Raw genomic sequence first — 20,738 nt, 5'->3', positions numbered from 1 at the left:
CCGCCAAATAAAGATTTATTATTAAAAATTCTTATGTAACTAGAGCCAAGCAATCTTATATATTCTCTTAAAAGTAAATCCATTGATTTTTGGAAGATGAAATTTTTGATAATAATGAATGAATCCTGAAGGAGTATTTAGCACTTATATGCCTTAACTTTTTGTTTTGTATGTAAATGCAGCCTAGCTGAAAGTATGCTCTGATTTCAGTTGGCAACAATATTTTTTTGCAAGAATTTAATCACTTAAAAAGATATTAGAAGGCCAGGTTGAAATGTTTGTATATCATATTTACTGAATTCACATTCATGTGTATTGTCAGATTTCCGTGATAAAATTAAACATTGAAAGTTAATATACCTGGTAAATGCTTTTGATTCAATGCTAAAAGCTTTTCAACTCTGAAACATTAAAAACACGAATTCACATGAAACTTTTTTTTAATTTGAGCATTGTAAACCTAATTCTTTTTGTAGAATTACCACCTTTGGTTTTAGAGTAATAATTTGGTGATTTACAGTACAAATCTATGCATTTGTACTACAGTACAAATCTATGCATTTGTACTTCATTTGAAATTTTTTGCAATTCAGTTTCCAGAATTTTTATTGCCTGCAAACTACATTTACTCACAAGTAAAAATAGGCAGGTTTATAGTTCTAACTTATTGAAACACAAAAACAATATATTATTGTCATTTTTTTATTTCATCAAAAATGATATGTGTAACATATTCTCATTCAAATCTGCATACAAAATGTAAATATTAATAATGCAGAACGATTAAACAACTTACTTCTTTGTTCTGTTATTTAAAAAAAAAAAGGGGGGGGGGGGGTTACCATATTCATCGTAATATGCGCCCCTCCCCAATTCTGGAGGAGTTGAAGTTATATAATAACCTTTCCGCCAGAGTGTGGAAGACAAGAGTGTGGAAGAGTAAAAGATGATAAAAATAGATTTTAAATATGCAATTTTTGTGTTGGCCGATTTTTTTAAGATTTCATTTTGTCCACAACTTACCTTTTCATCACCTAATTAGTGCCCCCCTTTGTTTTGATTTTTGAATCACCCTAGACAAAAAATTACAGCGAATATGGTATGTAATCTTGTTTTAACAATATAATTTTTACATGTATAATATAATTGTATGATTAAGTTACCTCCCCTGGCTTCATTATTTTCAAAAATAATTATCTTGGATAAAATAGGAAAATAATGTAACTGGAATATAATGTCATATAATTGTAAGGCTGCATTATCAAATACATAAAAAAATGAATTAAAAAATACTATTACATAGTCATATTCAATTTATGATGCAGCAATGCAGTTTGACATTTGTTTTTGCCACAGAACCTTACAGTATACATACAGAGTACTATTAAGAAAGTTCAATACTTTATACAGTATGCAACACCATTCATGTACTGTGCCAGTATAAGTACAAAGATAAATATTGGTTTTCTTAGTTCTATTGATATTATCAACATTCAATATCAAAACAATCATGTATACAATAAAACACTGAAGTTTATTTTGTTATGATTATCACAGTAGATTATAATCAGCTATATCAGAATTAATTAAGCTGCATCCTTAAAATTCTTTCACACACATACACACGACTAATTAGACAATTCATAGTTTGGATTTGGGCTCGTCATCATCTTCACTTTCCGGCTTGTAGTTCTTCCAAGTGAAGGCTGGAAGTTTTTTGTGATCTGGAGTATAATTAAAAGTATTCAGGTAACACAAAACATTAAAATAATTACAGTTATAAGCTACAGCTCAAGAAAATGTGAATTTCTGAACATGATCAATAAAATATTATTACAAGGATAGAGATCAAAATTAATGTATTAAAACCCCAAAATGATAAAAACCTAGAATTACCTTCTATCAGGACAAAAAAAACTTCATGACTTTTTGAAGGATATATATGTATTGCTGAAATAATGAATTCTACACTATTTAACTGGCTTTGATCTAGATCCACAATTTCTGACTCTTGGATTAGTTTGGCCATTTCGTCACCTTTTTTTGGAAGGAACTAACGTGAAACCTACCAGTGTTAATTAAAAACTTTTTCATTATTTCTACTGGTCACAAGTTGTGTTACATACAATACTTGTAGTTAAAATTCTCAATAAATTCTTGGTGTGGTCAAATCCAAACCATTACTTTCTTTAGTACTAAGTCCTGACTTCCTCTAAATTAGTAAAAAGTCTAAACCATTCCTATGACCATTGTTCATTCCTTTGACCATTGTTCACATCAAATTCTCTTTTCCTGTGTTCTAACTATATAAGACAATGACCCAAACTTCTCTTGCTATGGACTAGCTGACAAAAACTCATACCTCTGGTATTCAAACCTAGATCCTGACTTCCTGTTGGAAAACCCCCATTCCCTATACAGTCAGAATTAGAACTTTGATTTCTGCGATTTAATCAGGTATGTCAAGTCCTGTGGTCGTATACTATCAGCTCATATCTTCATGTAGTCATATTGAAATATATTCTTCATAAAACCAAACTTGTTTTTGTTAAATTACAGGTAATGCACTACCTGGAAATAATACTTAACCTTGATTTACCCATTTACTAAGCACAAAAAATAACCAAAATGCCTGATTTCCCAATTTGTGTTGTACAGACAGTGGCCCCATGCATTGTTTACTGACTTACCCCTGATTTCCCACTTTATAATATTATACAGACTATGGGCCCCGTCTACTTTACTGACTTACCCTTGATTTCCCACTTTATAATATTATACAGACTATGGGCCCCGTCTTCTTTACTGACTTACCCCTGATTTCCCACTTTATAATATTATACAGACTATGGGCCCCGTCTACTTTACTGACTTACCCCTGATTTCCCACTTTATAATATTATACAGACTATGGCCCCCGTCTACTTTACTGACTTACCCTTGATTTCCCACTTTATATATATACAGACTATGGGCCCCGTCTACTTTACTGACTTACCCCTGATTTCCCACTTTATATTATACAGACTATGGGCCCCGTCTACTTTACTGACTTACCCCTGATTTCCCACTTTATATTATACAGACTATGGGCCCCGTCTACTTTACTGACTTACCCTGATTTCCCACTTTATATTATACAGACTATGGGCCCGTCTACTTTACTGACTTACCCCTGATTTCCCACTTTATATTATACAGACTGGGCCCCGTCTACTTACTGACTACCCCTGATTTCCCACTTTATATTATACAGACTATGGCCCGTCTACTTTACTGACTTACCCCTGATTTCCCACTTTATATTATACAGACTATGGCCCGTCTACTTTACTGACTTACCCTGATTTCCCACTTTATATTATACAGACTATGGCCCGTCTACTTTACTGACTTACCCCTGATTTCCCACTTTATATTATTATACAGACTATGGGCCCCGTCTACTTTACTGACTTACCCCTGATTTCCCACTTTATATTATACAGACTATGGGCCCCGTCTACTTTACTGACTTACCCCTGATTTCCCACTTTATATTATACAGACTATGGGCCCCGTCTACTTTACTGACTTACCCCTGATTTCCCACTTTATATTATACAGACTATGGGCCCGTCTACTTTACTGACTTACCCCTGATTTCCCACTTTATATATTATACAGACTGGCCCGTCTACTTACTGACACCGATTCCACTATATATACAGACTATGGCCCGTCTACTTTACTGACTTACCCCTGATTTCCCACTTTATATTATACAGACTATGGGCCCCGTCTACTTTACTGACTTACCCCTGATTTCCCACTTTATATTATACAGACTATGGCCCAGTCTACTTTACTGACTTACCCCTGATTTCCCACTTTATAATATTATACAGACTATGGGCCCCGTCTACTTTACTGACTTACCCCTGATTTCCCACTTTATATTATACAGACTATGGCCCCGGTCTACTTTACTGACTTACCCTGATTTCCCACTTTATATTATACAGACTATGGGCCCCGTCTACTTTACTGACTTACCCTTGATTTCCCACTTTATATTATACAGACTATGGGCCCCGTCTACTTTACTGACTTACCCCTGATTTCCCACTTTATAAATTATACAGACTATGGCCCCCGTCTACTTTACTGACTTACCCCTTGATTTCCCACTTTATATTATACAGACTATGGGCCCCGTCTACTTTACTGACTTACCCCTGATTTCCCACTTTATAATATTATACAGACTATGGCCCCGTCTACTTTACTGACTTACCCCTGATTTCCCACTTTATATTATACAGACTATGGCCCCGTCTACTTTACTGACTTACCCCTGATTTCCCACTTTATATTATACAGACTATGGGCCCCGTCTACTTTACTGACTTACCCTTGATTTCCCACTTTATATATTATACAGACTATGGGCCCCGTCTACTTTACTGACTTACCCCTGATTTCCCACTTTATATTATACAGACTATGGGCCCCGTCTACTTTACTGACTTACCCCTGATTTCCCACTTTATATTATACAGACTATGGGCCCCGTCTACTTTACTGACTTACCCCTGATTTCCCACTTTATATTATACAGACTATGGGCCCGGTCTACTTTACTGACTTACCCCTGATTTCCCACTTTATATTATACAGACTATGGCCCCGTCTACTTTACTGACTTACCCCTGATTTCCCACTTTATATTATACAGACTATGGGCCCCGTCTACTTTACTGACTTACCCTTGATTTCCCACTTTATAATATACAGACTATGGCCCCGTCTACTTTACTGACTTACCCTTGATTTCCCACTTTATATTATACAGACTATGGGCCCCGTCTACTTTACTGACTTACCCTTGATTTCCCACTTTATATTATACAGACTATGGGCCCCGTCTACTTTACTGACTTACCCTTGATTTCCCACTTTATATTATACAGACTATGGGCCCCGTCTACTTTACTGACTTACCCTGATTTCCCACTTTATATTATACAGACTATGGCCCCGTCTACTTTACTGACTTACCCCTGATTTCCCACTTTATATTATATACAGACTATGGGCCCCGTCTACTTTACTGACTTACCCCTGATTTCCCACTTTATATTATACAGACTATGGGCCCCGTCTACTTTACTTACTTACCCCTGATTTCCCACTTTGTATTGTACAGACTATGGGCCCCGTCTACTTTACTGACTTACCCCTGATTTCCCACTTTATATTATACAGACTATGGGCCCCGTCTACTTTACTGACTTACCCCTGATTTCCCACTTTATATTATACAGACTATGGGCCCCGTCTACTTTACTGACTTACCCCTGATTTCCCACTTTATATTATACAGACTATGGGCCCCGTCTACTTTACTGACTTACCCTTGATTTCCCACTTTATATTATACAGACTATGGCCCGGTCTACTTTACTGACTTACCCCTGATTTCCCACTTTATAATATTATACAGACTATGGGCCCCGTCTACTTTACTGACTTACCCTGATTTCCCACTTTATATTATACAGACTATGGCCCGGTCTACTTTACTACTGACTTTATTACCCCTTACTGATTTCCCACTTTATATTATACAGACTATGGGCCCCGTCTACTTTACTGACTTACCCTGATTTCCCACTTTATAATATTATACAGACTATGGGCCCCGTCTACTTTACTGACTTACCCTTGATTTCCCACTTTATAATATTATACAGACTATGGGCCCCGTCTACTTTACTGACTTACCCCTGATTTCCCACTTTATATTATACAGACTATGGCCCGGTCTACTTTACTGACTTACCCCTGATTTCCCACTTTATATTATACAGACTATGGGCCCCGTCTACTTTACTGACTTACCCCTGATTTCCCACTTTATATTATACAGACTATGGGCCCCGTCTACTTTACTGACTTACCCCTGATTTCCCACTTTATATTATACAGACTATGGGCCCCGTCTACTTTACTGACTTACCCTTGATTTCCCACTTTATATTATACAGACTATGGGCCCCGTCTACTTTACTGACTTACCCCTGATTTCCCACTTTATAATATTATACAGACTATGGGCCCCGTCTACTTTACTGACTTACCCCTGATTTCCCACTTTATATTATACAGACTATGGGCCCCGTCTACTTTACTGACTTACCCCTGATTTCCCACTTTATATTATACAGACTGGGCCCCGTCTACTTTACTGACTTACCCCTGATTTCCCACTTTATATTATACAGACTATGGGCCCCGTCTACTTTACTGACTTACCCCTGATTTCCCACTTTATATTATACAGACTATGGGCCCCGTCTACTTTACTGACTTACCCCTGATTTCCCACTTTATATATATACAGACTATGGGCCCCGTCTACTTTACTGACTTACCCCTGATTTCCCACTTTATATTATACAGACTATGGCCCCGTCTACTTTACTGACTTACCCTGACTTATATTATACAGACTATGGGCCCCGTCTACTTTACTGACTTACCCTGATTTCCCACTTTATATTATACAGACTATGGCCCAGTCTACTTTACTGACTTACCCCTGATTTCCCACTTTATAATATTATACAGACTATGGGCCCCGTCTACTTTACTGACTTACCCCTGATTTCCCACTTTATATTATACAGACTATGGCCCGGTCTACTTTACTGACTTACCCTTGATTTCCCACTTTATATTATACAGACTATGGCCCCGTCTACTTTACTGACTTACCCCTGATTTCCCACTTTATATTATACAGACTATGGGCCCCGTCTACTTTACTGACTTACCCCTGATTTCCCACTTTATATTATACAGACTATGGCCCCGTCTACTTTACTGACTTACCCCTGATTTCCCACTTTATATTATACAGACTATGGCCCGGTCTACTTTACTGACTTACCCTTGATTTCCCACTTTATATTATACAGACTATGGGCCCCGTCTACTTTACTGACTTACCCCTGATTTCCCACTTTATATTATACAGACTATGGCCCGTCTACTTTACTGACTTACCCTGATTTCCCACTTTATATTATACAGACTATGGCCCCGTCTACTTTACTGACTTACCCTGATTTCCCACTTTATAATATTATACAGACTATGGGCCCCGTCTACTTTACTGACTTACCCCTGATTTCCCACTTTATATTATACAGACTATGGGCCCCGTCTACTTTACTGACTTACCCCTGATTTCCCACTTTATATTATACAGACTATGGCCCGGTCTACTTTACTGACTTACCCTTGATTTCCCACTTTATATTATACAGACTATGGCCCGGTCTACTTTACTGACTTACCCCTGATTTCCCACTTTATATTATACAGACTATGGGCCCCGTCTACTTTACTGACTTACCCTTGATTTCCCACTTTATATTATACAGACTATGGGCCCCGTCTACTTTACTGACTTACCCCTGATTTCCCACTTTATATTATACAGACTATGGCCCAGTCTACTTTACTGACTTACCCCTGATTTCCCACTTTATAATATTATACAGACTATGGCCTGGTCTACTTTACTGACTTACCCCTGATTTCCCACTTTATATATTATACAGACTATGGGCCCCGTCTACTTTACTGACTTACCCTTGATTTCCCACTTTATATTATACAGACTATGGGCCCCGTCTACTTTACTGACTTACCCCTGATTTCCCACTTTATATTATACAGACTATGGGCCCCGTCTACTTTACTGACTTACCCCTGATTTCCCACTTTATATTATACAGACTATGGGCCCCGTCTACTGTTACTGAACTTTTACCCTTGATTTCTACTTTATTATTATACAGGACTATGGCCTACATCCCGTTCTACTTTACTGACTTACCCCTGATTTCCCACTTTATATTATACAGACTATGGCCAGTCTACTTTACTGACTTACCCCTGATTTCCCACTTTATATTATACAGACTATGGCCCCGTCTACTTTACTGACTTACCCCTGATTTCCCACTTTATATTATACAGACTATGGGCCCCGTCTACTTTACTGACTTACCCCTGATTTCCCACTTTATATTATACAGACTATGGGCCCCGTCTACTTTACTGACTTACCCCTGATTTCCCACTTTATATTATACAGACTATGGGCCCCGTCTACTTTACTTTACTGACTTACCCCTGATTTCCCACTTTATATTGTACAGACTATGGGCCCCGTCTACTTTACTGACTTACCCTTGATTTCCCTTTGTATTGTACAGACTATGGGCCCCGTCTACTTTTATGACTTACCCTTGATTTCCCACTTGGTATTGTACAGACTATGGGCCCCGTCTACTTTGACCGTTTCTCCAGAAATTAGGCTAGCAGCAGGCGACAACAAGTAACAAACACAAGATGATATCTAAAATCAGAGAAGAGAATAACAGCTAATAGACGGATACATAAAATTAATGAAGGATATTTATTTTGAACAATATAAACCTCTTCATTGAATGAAACTTTATTTGAATAATGGACATATGGACTTAACATCAATTCACAGAAGGCTGTCCACATTAGTGCTGAAGCGCTGTGCATGTTATACGTACTGCATAACAGGTAATTTTGACAGGTGGAAAGTTTCTTGACTTTTACTTGATTCAAGGAAAGTAAATAATAATCAATTACTATTTTGTGACCTAGCTTTGTATATTCATCTTAAAAGAATTATTATTATACTGAATATTTTTTTTAACTATTTACTTGCATTATAAGTGAATAATAAGAGCTACATAGTTGTATAAACAAGTGACTTGATGAGAAAACCTCAGATCTCATGTGAAAGTAAGTACAACTGCCATTTGAGCAATCTCTTAGATTCTATTTGAAATGATGTCTAGAGTTAAATACGGTCTCTATCACATGCCTAGAGCCAATGACACAATCACAGTATGTGTTGATTAACCTGACCACAACCACCTACCTCTTCTGGAGTGCCAAGTCGCTTCACAGGTAAAACATCAATCATGTGTTCAAAAATCTTGTTATCACCATAATTTGCTGCTGCAGTCTCTGAGTATATGGAACTTCCCTAAATGAAAATACATGTTCTATATTATTTTTCAGGTATAACCACTGCACAGGTATCAGTTCGATATGGCTTTATGCTAACAAACCCCTAGATAGTACAGAAAGATTGTATGGTGTGACATAAAACACCAAAAAGACAAACAAACAAACAACTGTCTACCAAAATAAACAGTGTGGCCGAGTGGTTACCACAATTAAGCCCCAACCTTTGGGTCATGAGTTTGAAACCCATGTGGGGTAGATGCCAGGTACTGAATGTAGGCCAGTGTATTTTTTTCCTCAACTTTCTGAACTTGGCATGTACTTAATCGATGATCGTCCATAACTGATTATACTTAATAAATATTGTCGTTAGTTTTTACTCTACTGACCACGCACACAAAAGGTCCCTTACCGGTGCCACAGAATTCACTCTCACGCCATCTGCTGCCCATTCTATAGCCAGTGTCTTGGTCAGGTTGTCTACACCAGCCCTAGCAGCTCCTGTATGGCTATAAAACAAACACCATTTTTTACCTGGTTTATATGATTTAGTTTTTTTTCAGACTTTTATTCTTAAATTGATAAAAGATAAATTGCTTTGATGCTCTGAATTTTACAAATGCCAATACCTGTTCATGTTGAATATACAGTATTTCACAATTTTTTGGTTAAAATGTTTTTGATTACAATCCATGCTAACTTTATGACTAGAAGCAATTGAAATGAACTGTTAACAGACGGATGGACGGATGGACGGATGAAGACGCTATATGCTATACACTGGCTCGTCGGGCCAGGTCAGCTAAAACTGATGTGTGTTTAGGACTATCCTTTCACACTATTAGTGAACAAGGTAAACCATGAATCAAATTGTAAAAGAAATCAAATAAAGAAACCAGATTGGTTTTTGTATTTTCAGTCTGCATATAATGAGGTAAGTGAAATGGAAAGTGAGAGAGAATCTGCTTTACGGATGGGAGCACTTATTGGTTCAAATACCATCAGAAGTATTGAACAATGAATTAAAATGAATGAATACCTCATTGTAGGGAAGCCTTTCCACATGTCTGCTATAATGTTCACTATCACTCCGCCATTCTGCTCCATCCATTGATTGTACACTTGAAATAAAATAAAACACACAAAAACATCTCTCAAATAAATGTAAAGTGTATTTTAATTATGAGCCAACTGATTTGTAATAATTGTTGTTCACTTGGCCAAAGTACATGTTAGAACCAGGTGATTTAATTGTGATAAGGTGACAGTTGCATTGTTACATAATAAATAACACAAAGGTGAATGGTCAGGGTTCAAATCAGACATCAGAATATGAAAAGACATTTGTGTGTGCATGCCGAGTTAAAAAACTGTATATAACCAGACTTAAGCTATTGCCTCACGTCAATCGACCACTTGGAAGACAAGTCTCATACTCATACTTTATTATGCTTACATTTATGATAATTTCAAAAGAAATTATGTTTGATTCTCACCTTCCCTACACATTATAAATGTCCCTGTGAGATTTGTATCGATCACTGCATTCCAACCTTTGACCGATATGTTACTGGCAGGGCTTGGAAACTGACCACCTCCGTTGTTAACCAAGTAGTCCACTTTTCCAAACTTGTTAAGAGTTGTTGAAATGAGTTCTTTTACCTGAAAATCCAGACAATTAATTTCATGTTATTACTAACATTATGCATCAAAATTTATTCGAAACTGTTGCTACATGCATTGGAGGAATCAATATATTGATAAAGGAAATGGTTATGGCAATTCCCTTTTCTTCATTAACTTATTGATCTCTGTTTTCATTTTCTGCTATAAAAATTGTTAAAAACATTTATGTATTTGACATCTAAATTACACTGTGTACATTTCTTTTAATACAATGTTAATAGGATGTTAACCCATCAAAACTAATACATCATATATATCTGAAATATTGTAACTTTGTCTATAATAAATACTATAATTGATCAGATTTTAAATCATAAATGCTAAAATTGGAGGTAATAAAGTTGGTTATTCAGATAATATTACAAAATTATGGATCCAACAGTAAATCAACAACTCACATTATCTTCTTTCCTGATGTTACATTGCATGTGTGCTAGATTTGATGGTTTATTAGGAACAATGGTTGATCTCATTTCCTCAGCAGCTTTCTGGAGTCTCTCCATATTCCTAGAGGCTATCATAACTTTACATCCTGAAGTTCAAATATTAAAACAGCACAAAAATTATTCCTTTATTTGGTCTCCACAGAAATGTCAATTGAATGCCAACACCAGGAAAATTAACACAAACACAACATGTAAAAACATATTGTTAAATGTATGTGTTGATTATCTCGGTACAAAATGACAAGATAAACACATACAGCAAAGTATGTAGGCCCATTACCTTTCAAAACTAAAAATTTAAACTTTCTTACAAACAATGATAACACAAGAAAATTTATATTGATGACCTTGGATGAAGTTACTAAATAATCAATGCAAATGTAAAACAAATGCCAGTTTCCCTATGTAGCCTACACATATATACGTTGACAGTGAAAATTCCTTTCGTTGTTTTGTTGTCTGGCACGATGAGTGATCTAGTAAACCAACTTGCCACAATTATGATGACAGCGAGAAACATAATACGACGGGCTTTATAAAAAACATTAACATTTTATTTATTTTTATTTAATTATTTAGAAGGTGATGATAGGTGTATTACTAACAGAGTGCTGATAACATTTTGCCTCTACAAATTTATCAATCTTATTTCACATTCCAATTATAACAAGAGGCCCAGAGGGCCTGTATCGCTCAACTGGTTTGTAATGCTATGTAATGTTCTGAATATAAGTTCATTGTTTCTTTTCTAAAGGAATTTGAATATTTACCTCTAATTCCCCTATTGGGCCCCACTCTTTCTGCTCCAGGGGGTCAAAGCCAAAATTTATACGAATTCTGTTAACCTCAAGGATGTTTCTGGCCAAATTTGGTTACAATCCATGCAGAACTCTAGGACAAGTAGCGATTTTTAGGATTTACCTCTATTTCCCCTATTGGGCCCCGCCCCTCCTGCCCCCAGGGGGGTCAGAGCCAAAATTTATACAAGTTTTGTTTCCCTTCCCCAAAGGATGTTTGTGGCCAAATTTGGTTACAATCAATGCAGAACTCTAGGACAAGTAGCGATTTATAGGATTTACCTCTATTTCCCCTATTGGGCCCGCCCCTATTGGGGGGGGGGGGGGGGTACATCTGGGGGGTGGGGGGGGGGGGGGGGGGGGGGGGGGGGGGGGGGGGGGGGGGGGGGGGGGGGGGGGGGTCAGAGCCAAAATTTATACAATTCTGTCCAAACTTCCACCCCCTAAGGATGTTTAGGGCACAACCACAGGTCTGGCCCGAAATTTGGTTACAATATCCATCCGAGAACGCTAGGATAAGTAGCGATTTATGGGATTCACTTCTATTTAGAAGACCCCTATTGGGCCCTGCCCAAAATCCTGCCTCAGGGGGATAAGTCAGATAGTCACCATTGGGCCAAGGATGCAAAATCTGATCTCACCCTTCCCCTTATTATCCTATTGGCCCCCGCCCCTTGCTCACGGGTCGGTCACCATTTATGCAAAATTGATCCCCTTCCCTAAAAGTTTCTGGCCAAATTTGGTTGCAATCCATGCAGAACTCTAGGACAAGTAGCGATTTATGGATTTACCTCTATTACCCTTATTGGGCCCCTGCCCCTCCTGCCCCAGGGGGGTCAGGGTCACCATTTTATGCAAAATCTGATCCCCTTCCCCTAAGGAAGTTTCTGGCCAAATTTGGTTGCAATCCATGCTGAACTCTAGGACAAGTAGCGATTTATAGGATTTACCTCTATTACCCTTATTGGGCCCCGCCCCTCCTGCCCCAGGGGGGTCAGGGTCACCATTTATGCAAAATCTGATCCCCTTCCCCTAAGGAAGTTTCTGGCCAAATTTGGTTGCAATCCATGCAGAACTCTAGGACAAGTAGCGTTTATAGGATTTACCTCTATTACCCTTATTGGGCCCCACCCCTCCTAGGGGGTCAGGTCACCATTTATGCAAAATCTGATCCCCTCCCTAAGGAAGCCCTTATTTGGTTTGCAACCATGCCCCAAGTAGCCTGCCCCTATTACCCCGCCTCCTACCCGGGGGGTCAGGGTCACCATTTATGCAAAATCTGATCCCCTTCCTTAGGAAGTTTCTGGCCAAATTTGGTTGCAATCCATGCAGAACTCTAGGACAAGTAGCGATTTATAGGATTTACATCTATTACCCCTAATGGGCCCCGCCCCTCCTGCCCCAGGGGGGTCAGGGTCACCATTTATGCAAAATCTGATCCCCTTCCCCAAGGAAGTTTCTGGCCAAATTTGGTTGCAATCCATGCAGAACTCTCGGACAAGTAGCGTTTTATAGGATTTACCTCTATTACCCCTATTGGGCCCCCCCCTCCTGCCCCAGGGGGGTCAGGGTCACCATTTATGCAAAATCTGATCCCCTTCCCCTAAGGAAGTTTCTGACCAAATTTGGTTAAAATCCATGCAGAACTCTAGGACAAGTAGCATTTTAAAGGAAATGTTGATGGACGGACGACGGATGACGCGCCATGGCAATAGCTCACCGGCCCTTCAGGCCAGGTGAGCTAAAAATTAAAAGCAGTCTCTACAAGGCAGTGTGCTGTGCTCTTAAGGCCTACAATTAATATGATGTGTTTAATTAAAAAAAAATATTGAAAAGAGGAATAATATTTCTGCCTATATGTGTACAAGAAACAAACACTCTAACCAATAATTGGCACAGAAAATATTTATAAAACCATTCACTGGAAATAATTGGTGACATTAATTCAATTCAATTAACTGTTGTCTTTAATATGTTTTTATAGCTAGCTATATATAGCTGGATCTAAAAAATGTGTTCATGCTGAATTTTATAAGTTCTTAGAGTAAACTATATTTTCAAAAATTCAACTTATGCTTACTATGCGTAATATAAAAACCCATTTTTATATACAAAAGGAATGATCAATGACCTTTACATGTATGTGCATGGGCTTGATGTCATCACTTCTTTTGGTGAAGTGTATTGACTATTTTACATGCAGCACACTACAACAGGCGTATACCAACAATGTTAGAGGTAAAGCAGGACGACATGCATTTGAAACATTACGTCATGTAAAAAAAAAATGGCTGACCATGGCCAGTGGACTCTCATCTTATCATTGTTATGGGAGTACTATGGTAATGGCCAGATTGTACAAGTATATTGAACTATAATATTGGAAAGAGACGTTGTCTCAATAATATGTAACACACACACACACACACACACACACACACACACACACACACATACACACACACAAATACCTCCAAATATTCCATGAGGGTATTTTGCAATTGTATATAATTACATCAATTGCCTAATATTGAGAGAAATGAAAATAAGCTTGTACGCAAAATGATCTATCCAAATACATTTAAAAATGGTCGATTACCTAAATGGAGAAGCTCCTCTGTTATTGCTTTGCCGATACCAGTGCCACCGCCTGTGACTATAGCAACTTTCCCCTTGAAAAGACTTTTACGGAAAATACTCGACACTTTCGCGGCGGCCGCCATTTTGGACAAAAGCAGGGTCACATGATCAGAGGTAGTCTAAACAATGGTTCGATCTATATCCGGAACAGCGACACCAACCTTGTGCCGTTTTCGATTACAATACGATTTGACTGGCCATGTTTGGACCTAGATGTTCGTTTACGAATTAAAGACGGACCTAGTAGGGTTTTTTTTTTTTTTTTTTAAACGAGCCTGATAAAGCCCTCACAGGCCTGTATCATAAACTGCAGGTCCGCCAGGATTTATACTGTTACATGTTAAAGGGCCACTACCTTTCCGAAACGGCTTTTAATTTTTATAATAGGAATGTAAAACGAGATCAATAATTTTGTAGAGTCGCAGAAGTTATTAACTATACGTTTACTAGCACACTTATCATCACTTCGGAACTGTTTAATTAGAATAAATAAAATGTTAATTTTCATAATGCGGGTCGTTTTATGTTTCCCGCCGTCGTCCTAAATGCCGCGCGGTAGTTGACTATCACTGCGCCAGACGGCAAAACAGCGAAATGAATCTCCACTGTTATCGTACATTAGACAGGAAATCTTGCATATGTTTGGTGTTGTAACCTCATCTTAAGCCATCGATATATATTTTCCTTTGTTATTAATGTTTTTAAGAAACCTATAAATTTTGCTCCGGAAAGGTAGTGGGCCTTTAATGACTTGTTCCGAGGCCCAGTAGCGCTACTTGGCAATCTCTCCCAGCTGGGTGCATAGTGATCCGCACATTTCATTGCGAATGGACGACAAAACAGCGAAATGTGCATGTGTTTGGTGTCGTAACCTCTTCTTAGACTATCGATGTAAATTGTCAGATGCTAGTATTGTAAAAAAAAAACAAAAAAACTTTCATTTTTAAGAATAAGGTGATTTAGTGCGCTTGATACGATTACTAGTGAAATCGGATTGGAGATAGGTGTACATCAATGTATATCAATGACCATGAAATAATAGACCAAATTCTGTTCAACATCTAAATCTTTGAGGACGATATAATTTATGGAATCAGCAACACTATTGAAGAATTAGGAAAGGTTCAAGAGGATATAAATAAACATGGTCAAAAAATGGCAGCATGTTTTTTTTAATGTTTCTAAGTGTAAAACTCTCACTTTGATTCACGGAATCAAGCATAGCTAGGCGTATTCAATGTTGAACGAGGATGGAAATATTATTACCATAAAAAATGACACATCATAGAAAGATTTAGGTGTAAAATTTAACACTGAGTTGAAACTGAACATTCACGTTTCGTATTGCACGGAAAAGGCAAAACTGTTGATCGGATTGATATGACGCACATTCACAGTTATGGATAAGTTTATACCAGTTTAAAAATCGCGAATTAGGTCACAACCTGAATATGGAGTAACAGCATGGTGCCAATTATTAAAGAAGGACATTCTAGAACTGGAAACTGTACAAAGAAGGTCAACAAAACAGGTAAAAAGCCTCCATGACAAAACACATACAGAAAGACTAAAATGACTCGAAATTCCAAGTCTCCAGTATAGAAGAATTAGATATGACATGATTCAAGTATTCAGAATAGTTAATCGACGTAGCAAGTGTAACATCAGGAGGCCTATCTATTCATTCAAAATGAGGACGATAGAATAAAGAGCTACAGTAAAAAGCTTAAAAAACCAGGACTAGACTGAGATGTAGAACCAACTCATTTGCGACCCGAGTTGTGAATGTTTGGAATAGCCTTCCAGAAAACGTCGTCAGTACAGAAACACTCAACTCGTTTAAGTCTAAACGAGGAATGGAGAAATCAGCCGCTGGAATTTAAACCAGATTGCTACTGATATAACCGTGTCAGGTCATATCTGACAAAGACAAAGTCTAGATATAATGGACAAAGTAAAGTGCACGTAAATATATGAAAGAAGAAAACACAGTTTTAATTATGGACAGTTATTTTTAACTCCTAATATGTTTGTGGACCAATAGGTGTGACTCAGCGATTTTTATAGCAACCAAATTCAGTGACTCCATCTAATTTGAGGAGGAAGAGGCATTGTTGCCTATACAGACCGAGGATATGGTAAATAGGTAGTGATAGTAGTATTGTACATACGACCAGGGACAATACTTTGTTTGTTTATTTGATTAATTAACGTCGCAGCTATGGTCATGTAAGGACGGTTGTTGCGTGTATGTTGTGCGAGGTGCGTGTTTTGGGAGACTGCGGTAATTCATGTAGTGTCACCACTGTTTCCCTTTTTATAGTGCTATATCACTAAAGCATGCCGCCGAAGACACCAAGCAACACACCCCACCCGGGCCCGGCACCATAAAAACTTTCTCAGACAATTTTTTACTCCAGCCTATGGAAATTCATATACTTGAGTAAAAAATCTCTCTGAGAAAGTTTTATGGTGCCGGGCCCTGGTCACATTATACTAACAACGGGCGAACCAGTCATCCCACTCCCTGTATGCTGAGCGCTAAGCAAGGGCAGAAACTACCACTTTTATAGACATTAGTGTGTCTCGGCCAGGGGACAGAACCCAGAGCCTTCCTCACAGGGACAATACACAAGAGATTTTCTCACAGTGGCAAATGCTCAACTCAAACCCAAAAAAGGAAGCATTAGGATTACTTAAAATATGTACTGCTCCAAAAACAATTTACGATCATAAAAGGGGCAGCGGAATCTATTCTAATGCTCTTTCTGCATGACATCCTTCCCAGTTCTGTTTATACCATGCTTGGTAAATCGTCATTAAGGAAGATTCATAAGGATTTAGCAAATACATAACGAAATGAAAACAGATGTTCAGGTTAACATGGATTTGAAAGTTATAATGGTGCAGTTTGTAGATTAACTGACGTAACATACTTAGCCAAGGACTTTTGACAAGTCTATTATGATAACAACTGCATAATATGCCTCCTATTCCCCTGCTCTTTGTGGTGCAAAGGATTGAATTATTTGTGATTTTGTGTCTACCATTTTTGTCTTTTAATCTTATTTGGAAAAGACAATGTTGTATTATCTTCCTTGTCGCTCTCACTTGTTTGTGTCTTTATACACCGCTTACACAATTGATATAGGCCATAGATATTTCTTTGTCTTTCCCTTACAATTTTTAAATACATATGGGGTTAAATTGACTTTTACATGTAGTTGATGAGGATGGTATTGGTCAGAAGAACACGACCTCCTATGTGAGGATGTCTGTATATTTTTTTTTTTTTTTGGGGGGGGGGGGCTGCGGTATGTTCGTGCTGTGTCTCCTTGCAATAGTTGAACTGTTGCTCTAATACAGTGCTATCTCACTGAAGCGTACCACCAAATTGTAGAATCCGTTGTTAGATTCCTACATCAAACCGAAATTTCCTTATTGCTATGAGCTAGAAATAGCCTAGACTACAGACAATATAACAACTTATAGGGACAGGCTGCGCTAGTGAATTCAGAAGCTTGAGCTATGTAATAAGACAACCTGACATTTATCTACTAGTATGACCTTTAACCCTTGCGACTCGTTAGCCGTTCATCTGCTCTGTAGGTCGTTAGAATGAACATAAAAGGTGACTCAATTTGTGACATATTTTTCTATTCCGAACTATGATGACTTTCTTCTTTATGACGTCTCTCGGGTTGCATTCTGAATGATATATCCTGTCCATTTTTACTGAAAGACCACAAATAAGAGGTTAAGGAAAGTCCTCATAATGGTCATGTCAATGTAATTATAAATAATATTTTATTTTTACCTGTACATGGTGCATTTTGTTCCCTATAGAACAAAGATACCCTATGATCCAGCCATGGTTGGATATTGTTATGATCATTAGCTCCGTATATGTACCTGGTATATTTTTTCGTATCTAATTTTCTATTTTGTTTATGTTGCAGGCATGGAAAACCCCAGAATATAGGAAGTATTTCTTGAGACTATACACATACTCTCCTATATGTAAAAACCAGACAGTATTAAATGCATGGAAACCATAAGATCTCTTTTTTTATTTCCTGAGTTCATCATCTATTACAAAATTTCTTTTGTTCATTTGAAAAATGCAGCATTCAGCATTTAGCACAATAATTTTGGAACATATTGTCATATACAAACATATATGAAGATGTGAATGTCTCAGAAAAAGGTTTTACTGTAAAATTAAGTATAATTTTGATGAAAAAAATATCTAGTTTATAACTGGAATTGCCCTTATACTTGTTAATTTTCAGTAAGTACATTTCAGCACTCATAAATATATCAATACTGGGAATCACAAGATAGAGTATGCATGGTAATAGTATAGGTACAGTCAATATATACCTGGTACATGTACATTTATACTTGTAGGTACTAGGTAATACATGCAGGTACACTGTATAATTGCATATTAAGTTGATTAGTGGATAAAAAATGGATGCAATAGGGCCTAAGGAGGTAGTACAAGTTCATTTAAACACAACAGTACTGAACACACAATTTTAAAGATTCTTACAATTTCTTCTTACAGATGAAAATAAATGTATCCACATTTGTTCAATTCAGGATCACTTGGAATATGAATTACCTATACATGTATATGTGTATACATGGCCTCACATTGACAAATGGATTTTTGTTTTGATGTTATGCACTGACCATATTTTGGTTGGTATATCAATATTGATTCCTAAACACAGTTTTCAGAAATGCAGAATTTGTCATACCTGTTTAGAATTATATATATATATATATTATATTTTATAACATTGCAACTTTAAATCAAGAATACAACAACCCTTTTAATGTAAATAGAAAAGATGGAGAGAGAGAATAAATGAAATATTTGTGAGCAATGTCTTCTATATAATGAAAGATCTAGGATGTACATGTAAGTTCAATGTTATATTTTTTCCATGACTGCATGTGACATTAAAGCCCCATGGTGATTCTCAACACTGATCCAGTTTATTGCTGTTTTTGTGTAATGAACTCTCTTAGCTATGAAATAGTATTTGCCTGCAAATCTGGATTAAGTCATTTTATAATTTTGAGGAACCACTTTAAAAAATCTACTGAGCTACTGCTTACATGTATCTGTACTGAGTACATTTGTATGTCATTGTCTTGGGGAAATGTCACTGGTCTGTTTTTTGATTATCTCATTTGATTTAAGACAAAAGTACATTCATATGGTGTAGATTAATAAACAAACAAGAGCTGTTGGAGAACAGCAAAGCTCGCCTATTCAGAAGAAGTTGATGTTCAAGTATTTACTATTTAAACTTGGAAATATGACAAATTAACAGACTCAAAAACCCCCTAAAGGGCCCCAAATTGGTTGTATTATCACGTTCAGCAGCCATACATATTAGGAAAATAAAATCATAAACATTTATGATGACTTATGCTTAAACAATTGACAAAATAGAAACTTGCTCAAAAACTTTAACATGGAAATATGACAAATTAACAGACTCAAAAAAAACCTGAAGGGCCCCAAATTGGTTGTATTATCACGTTCAGCATCCATACACATTAGGAAACTTGCTCAAAAACTTTAACATGAAATGGGACGCCAACGCTGACGCCGACGCCGACGCCGACGCCGGGGTGACAACATTAGCTCCCCCTATTCTTCGAATAGGCGAGCTAAAAAGTAATAATTGACACCAACACATGATATATATCTTTGCTATAAATCCGGATCCTTAAACCCCCAGCCGAGCACTTGGCCTGGTAGATCGTTTTAGTCAGCAACGTTGAGGCATGCGCATTGTTAGTAAAAACAAAAATGGCGAAGCGGGATGTTTGAATTGCGGTGTTATACTCAGAAAAGTGGCATATCTGTACTAATAAAAGAGGTATCGTTATGGAAATGATATCCGAAGAATTTTAGTGATATAGAGATTCATTTAATGCGTTTACTTTAAATGAAAACGGATAAAAATGTAGCATAAAATAGCCGTCGAATGGCTCTACGGCACCCACTGCTAACATTTACGGCCCTTTCGCCCATTTCGATGTAGGTGTATACGAATATAATCTAGACGATCGAAGTCAAATT

General features: G+C 37.4%; 1 protein-coding gene across 1 annotated transcript; it reads right to left on the bottom strand.

The window, feature by feature from the left end:
- Positions 1-958: 958 nt before the first annotated feature.
- LOC138320818 (peroxisomal trans-2-enoyl-CoA reductase-like) lies at positions 959-14,748 on the bottom strand. Its single transcript, XM_069264059.1, has 8 exons — positions 14,592-14,748; positions 11,148-11,281; positions 10,560-10,725; positions 10,103-10,184; positions 9,476-9,572; positions 8,975-9,082; positions 8,302-8,413; positions 959-1,724 (listed from the first exon to the last, which is right to left on the bottom strand). Exons 1-8 carry the CDS (start codon positions 14,713-14,715, stop codon positions 1,642-1,644), a joined length of 906 nt encoding a protein of 301 aa, XP_069120160.1. The 5' UTR covers positions 14,716-14,748; the 3' UTR covers positions 959-1,641.
- Positions 14,749-20,738: the final 5,990 nt, after the last annotated feature.

This window comes from Argopecten irradians, chromosome 4 (assembly GCF_041381155.1).
Source record: "Argopecten irradians isolate NY chromosome 4, Ai_NY, whole genome shotgun sequence".
Taxonomy (NCBI): domain Eukaryota; kingdom Metazoa; phylum Mollusca; class Bivalvia; order Pectinida; family Pectinidae; genus Argopecten; species Argopecten irradians.
This window is presented reverse-complemented; position numbering and strand designations above follow the sequence as displayed.

What these genes read in the sequence shown, in the direction of transcription:
- LOC138320818 (XM_069264059.1), bottom strand. Translation starts at nt 14,715, where the DNA reads ATGGCGGCCGCCGCGAAAGTGTCGAGTATTTTCCGTAAAAGTCTTTTC. An exon ending in GAGTGAATTCTGTGGCACCG is followed by an intron (nt 9,083 to 9,475) that starts GTAAGGGACCTT and finishes ATTTTCATTTAG; the next exon opens with GGAAGTTCCATATACTCAGA. An exon ending in GACTTGGCACTCCAGAAGAG is followed by an intron (nt 8,414 to 8,974) that starts GTAGGTGGTTGT and finishes CTCTGATTTTAG; the next exon opens with ATATCATCTTGTGTTTGTTA.